Here is a 15,438-nt window from a genome sequence, read left to right on the forward strand (position 1 = left end):
CAGCAAGCTATATGTTCATGTGATTAACAATTATTTTAAAGGCTATAAATATAAGTGGGTCAAAACCCCAGGTTTTGTGCAAAGAACTTACTTTAAGTATCAATCAGTGCCACTTTCAGGTGTTTCACCATGTCTCAGATTCTGAGCCACAGATTTAAACTTTCTATTTTTTGTTTTAAAGATTTCCTTTTTTATACATTATATATCTCGTATACCAAAATCGCACATTCATTGCAGCTAGCAACCCCCCCTCCAAAAACCATGAAAAAACATATCGTAAAAGGGAACCGTTTATACAAGGCAAAGTTTACTTTTTATTTTTTCCACAGCTGCTAGCTGCAGATAGACTGGCGGATGAAATATTTATTAGCTCCCTATATCAAATGCTGGACTCCTGAGAGTGAATCAGGGACCCAGGCAATATTCGCCAGTATAGCCATGGGTGCAAAGAACAAATTACTTACCACCCCATGTAATGTTCTTTCGACTGGATGTTCCTCCCACGCATTCCTCATCTTTGATATACTCCGATATCCTGCTTGCAGCTCGGAACATTTTCTCAGCAGAAGGCACTGTGCGTCGTCGATCTTGTGTCCTTCAAGGGCCTCCACCCTCCTTGAGTACGACATCGAGGTTGGTATGAAAAGGCACGCACCGCGCTGTTGCCTCAGTTCGTGTTTTTCCTCTCCCCAGCACAGAAGTCTTGAAGTTGAGAAATACTTGAGCATTAACAAAGAGGAAGCTGTAAATCATGGAAGCTCCTTCTTGGCAGAAGGGATGGTTGGGAGGGGCAATAAGGAATAAGTGGGAGGAACATCCAGTCGAAAGAACATTACCCCGGGTAAGTAATTTGTTCTTCAAATGGATTGTGTCCTCCCACGTATTCCTCATCTATGATATTCTCCCATAGCAGTACTTTGCAGGAGGTGCGAAAGAGGAGTTCAATTTTGACTTACTCTGTGTAAAACAGCCTTTCCAAATCTGGATTCTCAGCCCGGTAGGGAATCTAAACAGTAATGCTTTGCAAATGTCTGCACAGAAGACCAGGTGGCAGCATTGCAGATATCCTGCAGCAGTTCTCCCCTCTGAGGGGCTGAGGAAGTTGCTACCCCTCTAGTTGATTGGGCCCTTAGGCCTTCAGGAACCTCTTTCCCAGCCAGGTTGTAATATTCAGATATACACAGTGTAATTCACAGAGACAGCGTTTGTTTAGAAACTGTTTGTCCCTTTCTGTGGCCAGCATAGCCAACAAAAAGTTGGTCATTCAGTCCTATTTTAGAAACTGTTAATATAAAACCTCAAGGCTCTTCTAGGGTCAAGTTCGTGCACGTGCAACCTCTTTAGATGGGCAAGGAGGAGGGTAGAAAGCCGGTAAGACAATTGTTCGCATCAAATGAAATTCTGACACCATTTTTGGCAGAAAAGAGTGGTGAGCCCTCAAAACTACCTTGTCCTTATGAAAGACCTTGAATGGTGGTTTAGAGGATAAGGCCTGAAGCTCGCTCACTCTGCAAGCAGAGGTAATGGCCGTTAAAAATACAGTCTTCAAAGACAACATCCTAAGTGGACATGAATAAAGTGGTTCAAAAGGAGAACCCATCAGGAAGCTTAAAAACAGGTTGAGATCCCACACGGGGACAATGAATGTAACAGGTGGGAATATATTGGTCAAACCTTTTAAAAACTGGATAACAATAGGAACCTTAAAATACAAACCTTGTTCTTGTGAGTGCTTGAAAATGGACAGCGCAGCCAGATAGCCCTTAGCTGTAGCAACCTGTAGCCCTGACGAGATAGGTGCAGAAGAAAAGTGCGAGAAACCCGGGTGTATTCTCCCAAGTAGATCCCGGGAACCCCTTATTCAGGTGGCCAGGAAAGAACCGGCTCTCTCAAATCCCAACCCTAGCGGTAGACGAACGAGGGAGGATCACCTGGGTAAGGGAACCCAGGGTTATTCTCAGGGAATACCCCAGGTGAGACGCGGTACTATACCGAAGAAGGTGAGGAGGAAGGAATACCCGAGGCTTTTGTAGGCTGTCCCACATCTGACTCCCTGCCACATATCGCATCTCTCTTGTCTAAATCCAACAACCCTGTTGCATTCAGAAACTACCTCTCCCAGAATCTCTGTTTTCCTATGTCCTACCCGAATACTCCCAGTCATTCTTCTTCCCGTCCCTCTGATTATTATTTCCCACACTCCCAATCTGTTATGTTATGTTACTTGGTATTTATATAGCGCTTTATATATCAGTGGTATGATCTCAAAGCGCTGGTAGGTTGAACGCCCTCGGGAACCGCAGCTCAGGTCAGTAGAGAGAGATGGTGTCATAGGGTACGTGGGTGCAAAAGTAATGTGTGCAGCTGATGTAATTGCCGGATGGTAGCTGCATCCTAGTGTTAGGTGTGGTGGTGAAGATATTAGTTGGATGTGTGCAGTCTGGTGGGTGGACATCCAAACTGGGTTTGGCTGTGTTAGGCCTGAAGGAAGCTTATGTGAGCAACTAGGCTGGAATTTCATGGGATAGCTATGTTTTATTAGGGTGGTGAGGTGTTCATGGGGTAGTGTTTGTATGTGAACAGCTAGGCCGAATTTATCAGGGGTATAGCTGTGTTCTAGTTGTGTGATGGTGTATAGTAGAGAGTAGGCGTAGTGATGTGATAGGATGGTTCATCTTTAAAGTGCCCGTGACCAGACATGTGAACAGGATGGCAGGAAACACATCGACACACGGACACATAGTGGCAGTGGCCTGGGCTTATGGTGACAAGAGGGGGCATACGGATATATAGTAACAGCATGGGGGACAAGAAATCAGAGTACACAGTAACGCACGGGTACGGTGGGCACACATGGTGACGAAAGGGTTGGGTAATACATTGGGATACATGGCAACATCACGGGAACAGGGTGGCAGGGAGCACAGCGAGGCACGGACACACATCTGCAAGGTTCTGGGATTACAGCGATAATGGGGGGGGGGACATAGGGATATACGACAACCGCATGGGGAACAAGAAAGCTAGGAACACAGAGACATGTGCACGGTGGGCACACACAGTAACTAGAGGGTAGGGTAATTCCATCGATTCAATACATTCCATCAATGCATCCATCCATTTCTTCCATTTCTTCATCCATTCATTCATTCCATCCATCCATCCATTCCATCGATGCATCAATCCATTTCTTCCATTTCTTCATCCATTCATTCCATCTACCCATTCCGTCAGTGCATCCATCAATTTCTTCAATTTCTTCATCCATTCATTCCATCCATCAATTCCATATACATACATTCCATCTATCAAATCCATATACATACATTCTATTCATTCCACATGCATCCATTCCATCCATTCATTCATTCCATCTATCTATCCCATCCATCCATCCATCCATTTCATCCGTTCGACCCATTTCATCCGTTCGACCCATTTCATGTGTTCGATCCATTCTATCCGTTGGATCCATTCTATCCGTTGGATCCATTTCATCCGTTGGATCCATTTCATCCGTTGGATCCATTTCATCTGTTCGATCCATTTCATCCGTTCGTTCGATCCATCCTTTCTGCCCATCCATTCCGTCCAAACATTCCGTCCATCCATCCATCCATCAATTCTATATACATATATTCCATCCATCAATTGCATATACATACCTTCCATTCATTCCACATGCAACCATGCCTTCCCTTTCATCCATTAGTTTCTCGTTCGTCCGTCCGTCCGTCCGTCCGTCCGTCCGTCCGTCCGTCCGTCCATCCCACATGCATCCATCCCACATGCATCCATTCCACATGCATCCATTCCACATGCATCCATGCCATACATTCCACCAATTAATTCCACATGTGTCCATCCCTCCATCCATGCATTCCATCCATCCCTCCCTCCCTCCATTCTATCTATTTCCTCCATTCCATATACATACCTTCCATTCATTCCACATGCATCCATGCCATACATTCCACCAATTCATTTCCCATCCCAATCCATCCTGTGGGTAGGATCTAAAGATCATTGTTCAGTGTTCATACAGGATTGTGAATGTTAGCAATGCCACACCTAGTTAGATTTCTAAACAGTAGCCTGTGTCACTTCTAGATAGGATTGTGAACGATTTTTAGCAATGCCACACTTAGTAGACTTATGAACATTAGCCTGCGCCACACCCAGACAGGACTGTCAATATTTGCAATGCCACACTTCTGCACTTAGTTAGAATCGTGAACATTGGCCTGCCCCAGGCCTATACTAGATTGTGAATGTTAGCAATGCCGCACTTGGTTAGAATTGTGAAAATTAGCCTGCGCCAGACCCTGACAGGATTGTGAACGTTGTCGCTTCTAGACAGAATTTCAAATGTTGGCATGTCCCACACTTGGGTGGAGCTGTGAACATTGGCCTGAATCGCATCTGGATAGAAAATGTAAATGTTAACATGCCCCACACGTTGCATTGTAGCATTGTGTACCCTGCTTTCCTGTTCCCCATGCTGTTGCTATATATCCGTATCCCCCCTGTCGCTGTAAGCCCAGCCCCATGTCTCTATGTGTCTGTGTGTCACCCTGTTCCATGCCATCCTGTTCACGTGCCTGGTCTCGGGCGCTTTAAAGATAACCATCATATCACATCACTATGATTACTCTGTACTATACACCATAATTCAACTAGAACAGAGCTATACCCCCGAATTATTCGGCCTAGCTGTTCACATACGAATACGACCCCATGAACACCTCATCACCCTAATAAGACGCAGCTAGCCGAGCACATTCCGGCCTAGCTGCTTACATATGCGTCCTTCAGGCCGAACGCAGCCAGAGCCCAGTCTGGGTGTCCACCCACCAGACTGCACACATCCAACTGATATCTTCAGCACCACACCTAATGCTAGGATGCAGCTACCATCAGGCAATTGCATCAGCTGCATACATATCTGGTGCACCCACGCACCCTATAACACTATCTCCCTCTACTGACCTGCACTACGGTTCCCAAGGGCGTTCAACCTACCAGCGCTTTGAGGTCATACCAATGATATATAAGAGCGCTATATAAGTGCCAATTAACATAACATATACGGTTGTCTATAGCCCAATCAGTGGGCATATTCATTGAAGACAAGGTTGGGAGTCCCATTGTGTATTTAGTCATTGGGTTGTTGGGAGTTCAGGTGTATCTTTAAGGTTGTTGTTGGCGTTATGGAAAGAGCCATATTTTTAGTAATTTGCGCAAATGTCATGTAGTCTTGGGTGTGTCCGATGTGTGGTGGAAGCGAGTTCCACAGAGTCGGGGGCAATGCTGAGAAAGAGGATCCTCCAATCCTGACGGAGTTAGTGGTTGGGATCACTTAAAGGAGGACAGAGCTTGATCTTCAGGTGCGGGGTGGGAGGTAAGGTTTTAACTCATCTTGCAGGTATAGTGGGCACTGCGCGATGAGTGATGCACAGGGTCTTGAAAGTGGTCCTTCATCATACTGGGAGCCAGTCAAGGGTTCTGAGAGCTGGAGTGGTGTGGTCTCTAGGACCCAGGGCAAGGAGCAGTTTAGCAGCAGCGTTTTGCGCTCTTTGGAGTTTATTAAGGTGGTATGCCGGGACTCCTAGGTATAGGGAGTTGGCATAGTCCAGTCTCAACATTACAATAGACATAACAGCGGCAAGTCTGTTCGGGAAGGAGAGGTAGGGAAAAATGCACCTGAGAATTTTGAGATGGTAGTGACAACATTTAGATACGTTGTTGACCTGTCGGGAGAGGGTTAGGCCAGAGTTCATAGTGCACCCAAGGTTTTTTACTGTGACGGAGGGGGTGGGGGGTTGGCCCATGAAGTGGACGAGGTAGAAGCTCAGTGTTGCTGCACACCATGATTTCGGTTTTAGTGGGGTTTAAGAGGAGGTGGTTTATAGTCATCCAACATTCGATATCCAAGAGCAGGCTGTGAGGTTGGGCTGGGAGTCTGAGATGTGGATTTTAAGGGTGATTTGGGTATCGTCAGCATAGTTGTAGCACAAGCTATTGCGCAGACGGATGATTCCAGGAAAGGTGGACACAGTGGTAGAATAGAAGAGCAGATAGACATGAGCCTTGCGATACTCCAGTATTAACTGAGCGAGCAGCTGCGACAAAAGGGGAGAGGAGGGTTATTTGTTTCCTGTTGTTGAGGAAGGAGGCGATCCATTTAAGAGCGGTTCCACAGGAGTGGAGACGGTCAAGGAGGATTCAGTGGTTAATCATGTCGAAGGCTGCAGACAGGCCGAGGTGAATTAGAGCAGCGCATCCTGCAGTGTCTGTAGTGATCTTAAGATCGCCCCAGATTGAGGCCAGAGTGGTTTTGGTTCCATGTCGCAGTCTGAAGCCCGATTGGGTGGGGTCAAGGAGGTTGTTGGATTCGACAAAGGCGTTTAGTTGGCAGTATGCTGTTCGGTCGATGAGTTTTGCAAGGAATCTGGTGTTCAAGATGGGTCTGTAGTTTTTGGGGTCAAGGGAGTGTTTTTTAAGAAGAGGCTTGACATGTGCAATTTTGAAGGCACCGGGAAAGATTCCAGAGCTGAGGGAGTCATTTAGAATGGTTCTTGCCTGTAACCTGCACAGGTGGACGAGAATATTTATTTGAGGACTAAGGCGGGGCAGGGGTCTAGGGGGTAACCAGAAGGATTGCTAGCAGATAGAAGGTCAAGAAATTCTTCTGTGGAGATAGGTTTGAAGGAGTCAAAGGTGGGAGGTGGGGGTTAGGGCGGTGGTGGGTTGCGTGGATTGGTCGGTAGTTGGGGGTAGGGGAGGGACAGTTTGTTGTTGAGGGAAGTTGTCCTGTCAAGAGCAGTGGTGTAGAAGTGGAGGGAGAGAGAGTCGCAGAGCGATTGTGTTGTGGGAGATAGGGAAGAGGTGCAAGTGGGTTTGATGAATTCAGATATGATTCTGTGGAGTTCTTTGCTGCGGTTTCCACAGTTGAGAATCCGATTGTTGTAGTAGGCTTTTTTGGCTTTCCGGATTTCTGCTTTGTAGTTGCGATGGTGCAAGGCGAAAGTGGTTCTGCTGAGACTAGTTTTTTCTGCTCGCCGTTTGCGTTCTAGAGATTTATTTAGTTTTTTGCCATTCCTCAGTTTGGGGGTAAACCATTTGGGAAATGGTCCGATGCGTGAGGAAGAGGGGAGCGAGGGGGTGAGAGGAATTAGTGAATCATTGAGTCATGAGTCGAAGGAGTCGATGGTTAAGGATCTGTCTGGGGGGTGTGTTGTAGGGGGTCTAAGAAGAAGGACTTCGGCTAGGTCAGGAACGATCTTAAGTTTGTTCCAGCATTTACAGTGAAGGGGGTAGGGGAAGGGCAGGGGAGAGGATGGAGAAAGGGACGACAAAGTGGTCGGACAAGATGAGTGGTAAGGGGGGGTTCTAGATGTATCAGGTCATGGGAGCTGAAGATAGCATCTAGGGTGTGCCCTTTAGAGTGGGTTGGACCATTCATATGAAAGGAGAGGTTGAGCGCATCAAGACTGTCGACCAATGAATGGGTATGGGGTTGGTGAGAATGTCCAACCAGATATTGAAGTCTCCTAGGAGAGTCAGGGAGGGTTGATTTACTTGAATTGTCGCTACAGAGTCACAGAGGTTGGTTGTGAAATGTCTGTTGTAACCAGGAGGTCTGTAAATGATTCGGAAGCTGTGGGAGAAAGTCAGAGGTAGTGAGAGTTTAATAAGAAGGGATTTGCATTATGGAATGCATGTCTGAGAATCATCGAGTGAGACGTAAAAGTGAGATTTGAAGAGGACTGCCACGCCGCCTCTTCTTGAGGGTCTGTTGAGCGGGATGAGGGAGTAGCCAGGGGGAATGCATCACGTGCAACAGGGACAAAGTTGACGGAGAACCAGGTTTCAGTGATAAAGACTACGTCAGGTTTGTCAGAGGAGAGGAGTTGAAGATGTGCATGTTTATCGCTAGAGAGCAGGGATTAAAAACGATAGGATGTACTTGACTTTGGAGTGGGGTGTGGTCATGGAGGTTGTTGGGGTGTGAGTATGAGGTGCGTGAGGGATGGTGGGGGGGACGGGAGGGGTCGGATGCTCAAGGTCAATGAGGCAGGGAGGGGGTAGTGGGGAGGTAGGTAGGGTGTCAGCGGGCTCAGGGTGACGTAGGGTGGGGCAAGACGGTGGAGGCTGGGAAGAGTAGGCGGGCGGAGGAGGATATGAGAGGGGGTGTGGGTAGAGTTGAGGAGGGGTGGGCGAGTGGACAGCTGGTCAGTGGGCGAGGAGGGATATGGGGGGGGACTCTCGAGTGAGTCTTGAAGGGTTGGGGGAGTCCGGTGTGCGGGGAGAAAAGTCGAGAGAGGGGTTCAAAGCAGGGCGAGGGCAGGGGGGAGTGTAATGTGGATGGGGAGGGAGAGATTGGGCAGCTGGGTAGAGGTAAAAGTGGTGAGGCGTAGACAGTCATGGAGGGGGATCAGGCTCGTTTTCTACTTTAAGGGTTTCAGTGCAGTAGGGGTGTGAGAGTGTGGGAGGGTCGGAGGTTGATGGAGAAGAAGCTACTGTTCTTGCAAGGGCGAGACGTGCTGATTTTATAGAGGGGAAGGGATATGGTGGGGGTGTTGTTGGCTGGTGTCGAGGGGAGGTTAAGGGGGTGGGGGAGGTTTGTTGCGGGTGGGTGGGCAGTTCTGTGATGGGTTAGGGGATAGAGACTCCGAGGTATGGGGGTAAAGGAGGGGATGGATGACTGCTGGAGGGTGGGAGGAAGGGGTGGAAGAAGGTGAGGGTTTGAGCTGTTTGGAGCGCCAGCGGGCTCCTCTGGCTTGGGAGCTTGATAGGGGGCGAGGTGTCGTGGCGAGGGGTAATAGTGAGTTCTCAATAGCGGTCAGAGGGAGGGTGGGGAGTGATGAATTTGGGTGGGAAGGGAGGGGGAAGGAGCTTCTGAGGAAGGAGGTGGTTGGTGTGCCAGAGTGCAGCTCTGATTTTAGAGTTTGATAGGGGGCGGGGTGTCGTGTCGTGGTGTAATGGGGAGTTCTCAAAGGCGGTCAGAGGGAGCTCGGACAAAACACCACGGTTCCCACAATCCCCCCTGTTCGTTTCATGAAAATAATCCTGGACATTCCAGTTTGTTTCACAAACCCTACCAATCTCACCCTTCTGAATTTATCAACCCCCTCACCCCCCTTTCCGACACAAACACTTTCTCACTCCATGGAAGACAGCGGACTAACCCTAGAGCCGTTTACCAGACATGTCCCAACACAAGGGTCAGGCAGAGCCAGGCAATTAACCTGAATCACACACACCTGACAGCCCTTTCCTTTCTCCACAGGGTTAAAAGGTGGAGCACGAGAGCACAATACGAGCAAGGCAGACCGCACAACGAGAAAGATAATCCAGCACAGCAGATCAAGAGGAGGAGAAAGGTGGCCACAACCGAAAGGGTGACATGGAGGGGCACGACCTTGCCCTTTCCAACGTAGGCCTGCGCAACCTCCATGGAAGGAATCTTAAGACTGCGGACAATAGCCAGCGTGTATTGCAGCAGATGTTAACAGTACAAAGGGCCCTCCTTCGCTGATAACCAAGCCAGTGAGAGACGCCTGCCACCGTGGTACCGGCCTGGACTCAAGAGACAAGAAAAGCCAAGCGGTTCATCACAACCGGTGAGTCAAGGGGAAAGTCGATAAGAAACCAAACTGTGTTGAATGAAAGTAGCAAATGGCTAATTGAAGAAAAGTACAAAGAACTATTAATGCGATTGAAGAAGGTACAAAGACCTGTTAACGTTAAGGGAATACGAGCTGCAGAGGGGTCCGGCACCACGTGGGTGCTCATTCAAGAGACTCTGGTTGATTCTGCGTTTGATGAAACTACTGATACCAGAAGGCCTTAGTAGAGCCAAAAGGAAAAGGTCAAAGTGATCATACAGAGGTCTATCAAAATCCCCCTGTACAGTCGAAAGTCTTTGACCAGCAAACCAGTGAAAACCCAAGGGAAGTGAATCCTGCATCATAGGAAGGAAATGTAAAGTTGGCAATAGTGAACCTGACGGAGGGATGCTGATGGAAAGGGACGAAGCCTAACATCCCAATGAACAGTGTGTTGACAAAGGTGAACCCGACAGAGGGATGTACTCAGTGAACTGTTTTAAAAGACTTTAAGATTTGTGAATGCCAGAAGTGAAATTAAGTTAAAAAGCCAGAGTGAACCCAATGGAGGGAGGCTAACATTCTAGAAGGGTCTGAGCCCGGAAGAGGGGCATCCAGGGGTGAAAAGCCATCACCCATCAGAAAAGGCCGTAGTGAACCCGACGGAGGGAAGGCAAACATTGGTGACGGGTCTGCACCCGGAACACGGGGACGCAGGGGTGAGAAGCCATCAGCCCATCGGCACGTGAATGCAACAGAGAAATCTTTTGAATACATGCCAGGGTGAACCCGACAGAGGGAAGCTGATATTCGAGAGGGGTCAGAGCCCGGAAGAGGGGACCCAACAGTGAAGAAATATCATCCCAAGTACAATCAGGAAGGAACTTTTGTTCATTATTTTTAATCCATCAGGCAAGAAACTTAACTGCAGAAGGTCCTGATATTGCTAAGAACTTTTCGCTGGATATGAGCCCGGAAGAGGAAGATCCAGGGGTGAAAGGTCATCAACCAACATGCCTAAGGAAAGGAACTTTTTTTGTTTATTATTTTTGAAAACATGTCCGTGGAGGCAAGAGACTTTTTGTAGAAAAGAGACTTAACCACCGAAGGTCCTTATAGATGAGAGTGGAATGGTCGTCTCTTGCTGGGAATGCTCGCATGTGTGCTGTGCTTAGGAGTCCCACCTTGTCCTGTGCTCAAAACGTGGGGAAGGGAGATCCCCGGCTAGCACATCCTGACTTATGATTTGTGAATACTCCTTTCTTTCTTGTGAATATTACCCAACACTCTTTTGAATTTAGTTGTAAGGATTGGCAATAGGTTTTTCTTAATATAAGCTCTTTTTATTTTGACAAGACACCATTAGGGCTGCCTTATTATTTGATGGTTGTAGCTTGTTCCCATCGTAGATTTAGGTTTAGATTAGGTGTTTTTCCAACCTGCATATACCATTTAATAAACACTCTTGAACTGTGATCACTTGTGTTCGTCTTTCCTGTTGCCACCATGAGTTCCTTACAAAAGACAAAACAGAGGTTGTGTCACAAGTAAATGGATCAATTCCTTTATCTCTACACCAGTTGCAAAATTTGTTCCAGCGGCAGCAGTATAGAGATTCTGTTGCTGGCCTTCTGGCCGAAAGCAACGCCTCCATTCATAAAGGGCCCAATCTCTGTACCTCAACCTCTCAGAAACCATGCGTGGAGATTGAAGGTCCTGATCTCTGGATGAAGAATCTGCGAGAGGAGCACCACCCTTTGGGGAAGACTAATTGGAGGGCAGATGGACATATTTCCAGAAGTTCCAGATACCACATCCTCCTGGCCCAGTTCGGGGCAATCAGGATCATGGATTTCCGAAACTTCCTCAACCTCCTAGGAACATGAGGAATAACAGGGATCCGTTGAAATTCCCAGTCCACTACGAACGTGTGCCCTAGAGCTCCTCTGTGAGCAAATTCCCTGGAGCAGAACTGGTCGCACTTCCTGTTGATACTGGACACGAACAGATCCACTTGAAGGGTTCCCCAAAGGGCGAAGATCTCTTAAAGGACTTCCTAAACTAGTTCCCACTCATGGGAGACAATGCTCTGCCTGCTCAAAGTGTCCGCTGCTGTGTTTTCATATCAGGCCAGATGAACCTCTGACGGACGGAGAGATTCTTTCTTGCAGTGCCCATAACCAGAGCTGCATAGCCTCTCTGCACAGTTGTAGTGACCCTACACCCCCTCTCTTGTTGAGGTAATGCATGGCCACTGTATTGTCCGTCATTATCAGGACACTCTTTACCCGTACAGAGGGCAGAAAGGCCATCAGCGCTAGTCTGACTGCCCTCAGCTCTAAAAGGTTGATATACAGTTTGGACTCTGACAGAGACCAGTGTCTGCTGATCGTCGAACCGTTGGTGTGAGACCCCCAACCTGAGAGGGCGGTGTCTGTAACCACTGTAATCTCCAGCCATGGCTGCCAAAAGGTTTCCCCCTTTAACAGATTCTCCTTGACGGCCCACCACAGGAGATCCCGCGTGACCCTGCTCGGGATCCATACCAGATCCGTCATCCTGCCAGAGAACTGTGACCAGTGAGTCCTGAGAGCCCACTAAAGGGACCTCATTCTCAGATGGGTCTCTTGCACCAGATAAATGCAGGATGCCATGAGACCGAGCAAACTCAGAAAAAATCGAAGGCCGGAAGATTTGGGGCACTTGGGCACACGGTCAACGGTCTTCATCGACTCCCTGTTAAAGACTCATGACCACATCACGCTGAAGCCTAACTACTTCTTCGAAGGCACTGATGTCGCTGCCTACTCAAACACTTCCAACATCTGCAGATGGAATTTTTCCAGTTTTGCCTTACTAGCCCTCTTCTTAGGAAAGCGTACCCGTTAGGAATCAGTAGAGGATGATCTGGAGCGATGAAGACATTTCTTAGATTTCCTCGGTGACGATGAAGAGGAATGACGACATCTTGAACACTTAGCGTGCTTGCCGTGCCTCTTGGCCCAGTGCAGAGACCTCCTTTTAAGGCTTTTCCAGTCATAGACTGGCACGAGCCACAATCATTGACGATGTGGCCCGACCCGAGGTACCATAAACATACGCGATGAGGATTGGTTATAGACAGTTCATGCTCTCACCCACCGCTGTCGCCGCACCCTCGTCTGCTCCCTGCTTGTTTCACCTTCCCTCCTGCAGCAGCTCCCCCCAAACGTCCATGCACTTTTCATTCTTTCTTCTGCCTCACATGCTCCCACTCAGCTATCACTCGTAATCGGAGCCCTGCTTTTTATGTTGCCACAACTGGCAGCGGAAACTGACATCTGCTGGCAGGCTTTGGAGAGTCAGTTGCTCGGCAGCCATCCTGGATTCGTTTTTCTTTAGTTTCAATTAAGCATGCAAACGGAATGGCCTGCCAGCAGCAACTGGCTCTGCAGCCAGGTGCTAATTACATAATTCCCCAGAGCCCGGACAATACAGTTCATTAAAAGTCCTTAGACCTCCTTGTGCATCTGTGCTACCCTCTGGCCCATACGTCAGGTTTCTGGGCTACTAATGAGCAGTACTGCCCAGGGCTTCATGCAAAAATGCTTTATTATAGCACTTCCAGCACAAACATTTGTATAGTTTCAGACATTTCCTCTACAGTATCTTCACAGAGCAGGCATATCAATTTTCACATTCTCTTACACATTAGAAGTATGGTGGCAACAGTAAAAGCAATGGGGTAGTTACAAATACTGCCCATTTTCACTGCCTACCAAATTATGGGCCTTGCAGTATTCATTGCATGCGGTATTCCACAGGAATACCGCATGCAATAAATACTACCTGTTAATGGGGTGAAATGATAAATTCATATTTTTTACCTCCACACAAATGTATTAGGAAAAAAAAAGTTTTACAGCATTTGTTTATTTAGTGACGCTAAATGCATGCACTTTTCTTCAGTGCAGCTAATCATGTTTCAATGGGGCACCCAAATGAGGTAAAAAAATAATGGCATCCTGATGCCCAATTTCTCAACACCTTTCCAATGGAATGCGAAGAAGGGTTTTTGTAAATTGTCCAGTTGCGATAGGATCCCCTACTGTACAAAATCCATTTCCATCCTTGAAGCAAGGGCAGAAAAGAATTAGAAGAAAAGAAAAAAAATGCACCAATGTGTTTCCAACAAGTAAACATGCTACAAAATACAGCAAATCCTTACCACGTAAATAAAATCCCTGTTTGTCTGCCAGATGGAAAAAACCTGCTTTCTACAAGGCCAAGCTGATTGAAGTAACTGATCATCAATTCGATACCTGCTTCATCTCTGCTAGGAGTGCGACACGCCTTTAAAGAAGAAGAGAAAGAGCCAGAGAATAACCAATCTGATGACATTGTATTTTGTACAATGAAAAAAACTTGGCACATCTGATCAGTGGCCAAAATGGCAGACATAATCTATAAACATTTAACAGTCAACATTATGCTCCTGTGCTAACTATGTAAATTCCGCTGCAGGGTCATACATAATATATTAAAAATATATGCTCTGATCATTCTGGAATGGCAACACATACTTGTCTCAGATCCATAAAATCAGCGATTTCGTTTTCATAGTCTGGACCATCTTCACTGTAATGTTCTAGAATGAAGTCCTAGAAATATGAAAGTGAAACAATATTTAGTCTTCATGGCTGAGGTTATTTACTTTCGGTGGCGTTTGGATCTTGGTTCTTTGGCCATCCATCTTTATTGTCTACTAAAGATACCAAGAAAATTAGCATCTTGCCATCTCTCGTCATCACCATGCCATTTTCCAGCATGTGCAGTTTTCTCTTGGCCCATTTACAAAAACCACAAAGAGACTGTAAATGTGTTATCTTTTCTAAATTAGCAACTGAAATAAACATTTATGAAAAGTGTTTCATTTTCTCTAACTGGCACCAAAGACAGTTCACATTTATCAAAAACGTATTTTCTACGATCCCAAAAAATACAACAGTGTCATACATTTATCAATTTGTTCTAATCTGGTAGGCCAAGCCTGGATCTCTCACAGACCTCTTCTAAACCAATCATATATAGGCAATCAGTGTCCAAACAGCCAAAGTTATGTTGGGTCCTTCCTATCTGCTATCTCCCTGTGGTGTTCCCCAGGGGTCTAACCTCTCGCCCTGGCTTTCAACCAATACCTGGCAACTCTCGCCTACTGAATCTCCATTTTCTGCTCAAACTTCCAGTGCTATGCTAACCCAACTCATTTTCAAGCTTCCCACCTCCTCACCTTCCCTCATCTCTGATTGCCTATACTCCATTCATAATTGGTGTGCTGCCAACGATCTCTGTCTAAATGCCAACAAAACAGAGATCCTCCTCATTGGGACACCTTCACCATCCTTTCCCCTCACCCTCTGGTCGGCCTCCCTTGGGCCGCCTCCTACCCCTTCCTGCGAGTCTAAGAACCTCAGGGTCCTCTTTGACTCCACACTTTGCTTCTCCGCACACATCTCGGACGTCTCTAAAAAGTCAAACTTCTTACTACACCTCCTTAGAGGAACTCTACCTTTCCTCTCCTTCCCCCTGAAGCTCACTGTCTCCCAAGCTCTGGTTCCCTCTAGGTTGGACTATTGTAACAGCCTCTTTCTAAATCTACCTGCCTCCACTCTTCATCCTTTACAACTTATCCAGAACAGGAGTGCAAGACTTGTCCTCGGCCTCAAGCCCTGGGATCGTATCTCTCCAGCTCTGTAATCCCTTCATTGGCTCCCAGTGGATGCAAGGATTAAATTCAAAACCCTCTGCATTGTCTATAAGGTTTTCTGGGGCCTGGATCCGAAATACC

General features: G+C 47.1%; 1 protein-coding gene across 1 annotated transcript in view; it reads right to left on the reverse strand.

Annotated features, from left to right (window-relative positions):
- The window catches only part of RHPN2 (rhophilin Rho GTPase binding protein 2), a 398,731-nt gene that overhangs the window by 242,170 nt on the left and 141,123 nt on the right, over positions 1–15,438 (reverse strand). The window contains exons 5-6 of the mRNA XM_069639162.1: positions 14,174–14,251; positions 13,819–13,943 (exon numbers count right to left, since the gene is read on the reverse strand). Of these exons, the coding sequence (XP_069495263.1) occupies positions 13,819–13,943; positions 14,174–14,251 (203 nt within the window). The remainder of the gene's footprint in view (positions 1–13,818; positions 13,944–14,173; positions 14,252–15,438) is intronic.

Source organism: Ambystoma mexicanum, chromosome 1q (assembly GCF_040938575.1).
Source record: "Ambystoma mexicanum isolate Mex_15411 chromosome 1q, UKY_AmexF1_1, whole genome shotgun sequence".
NCBI lineage: Eukaryota > Metazoa > Chordata > Amphibia > Caudata > Ambystomatidae > Ambystoma > Ambystoma mexicanum.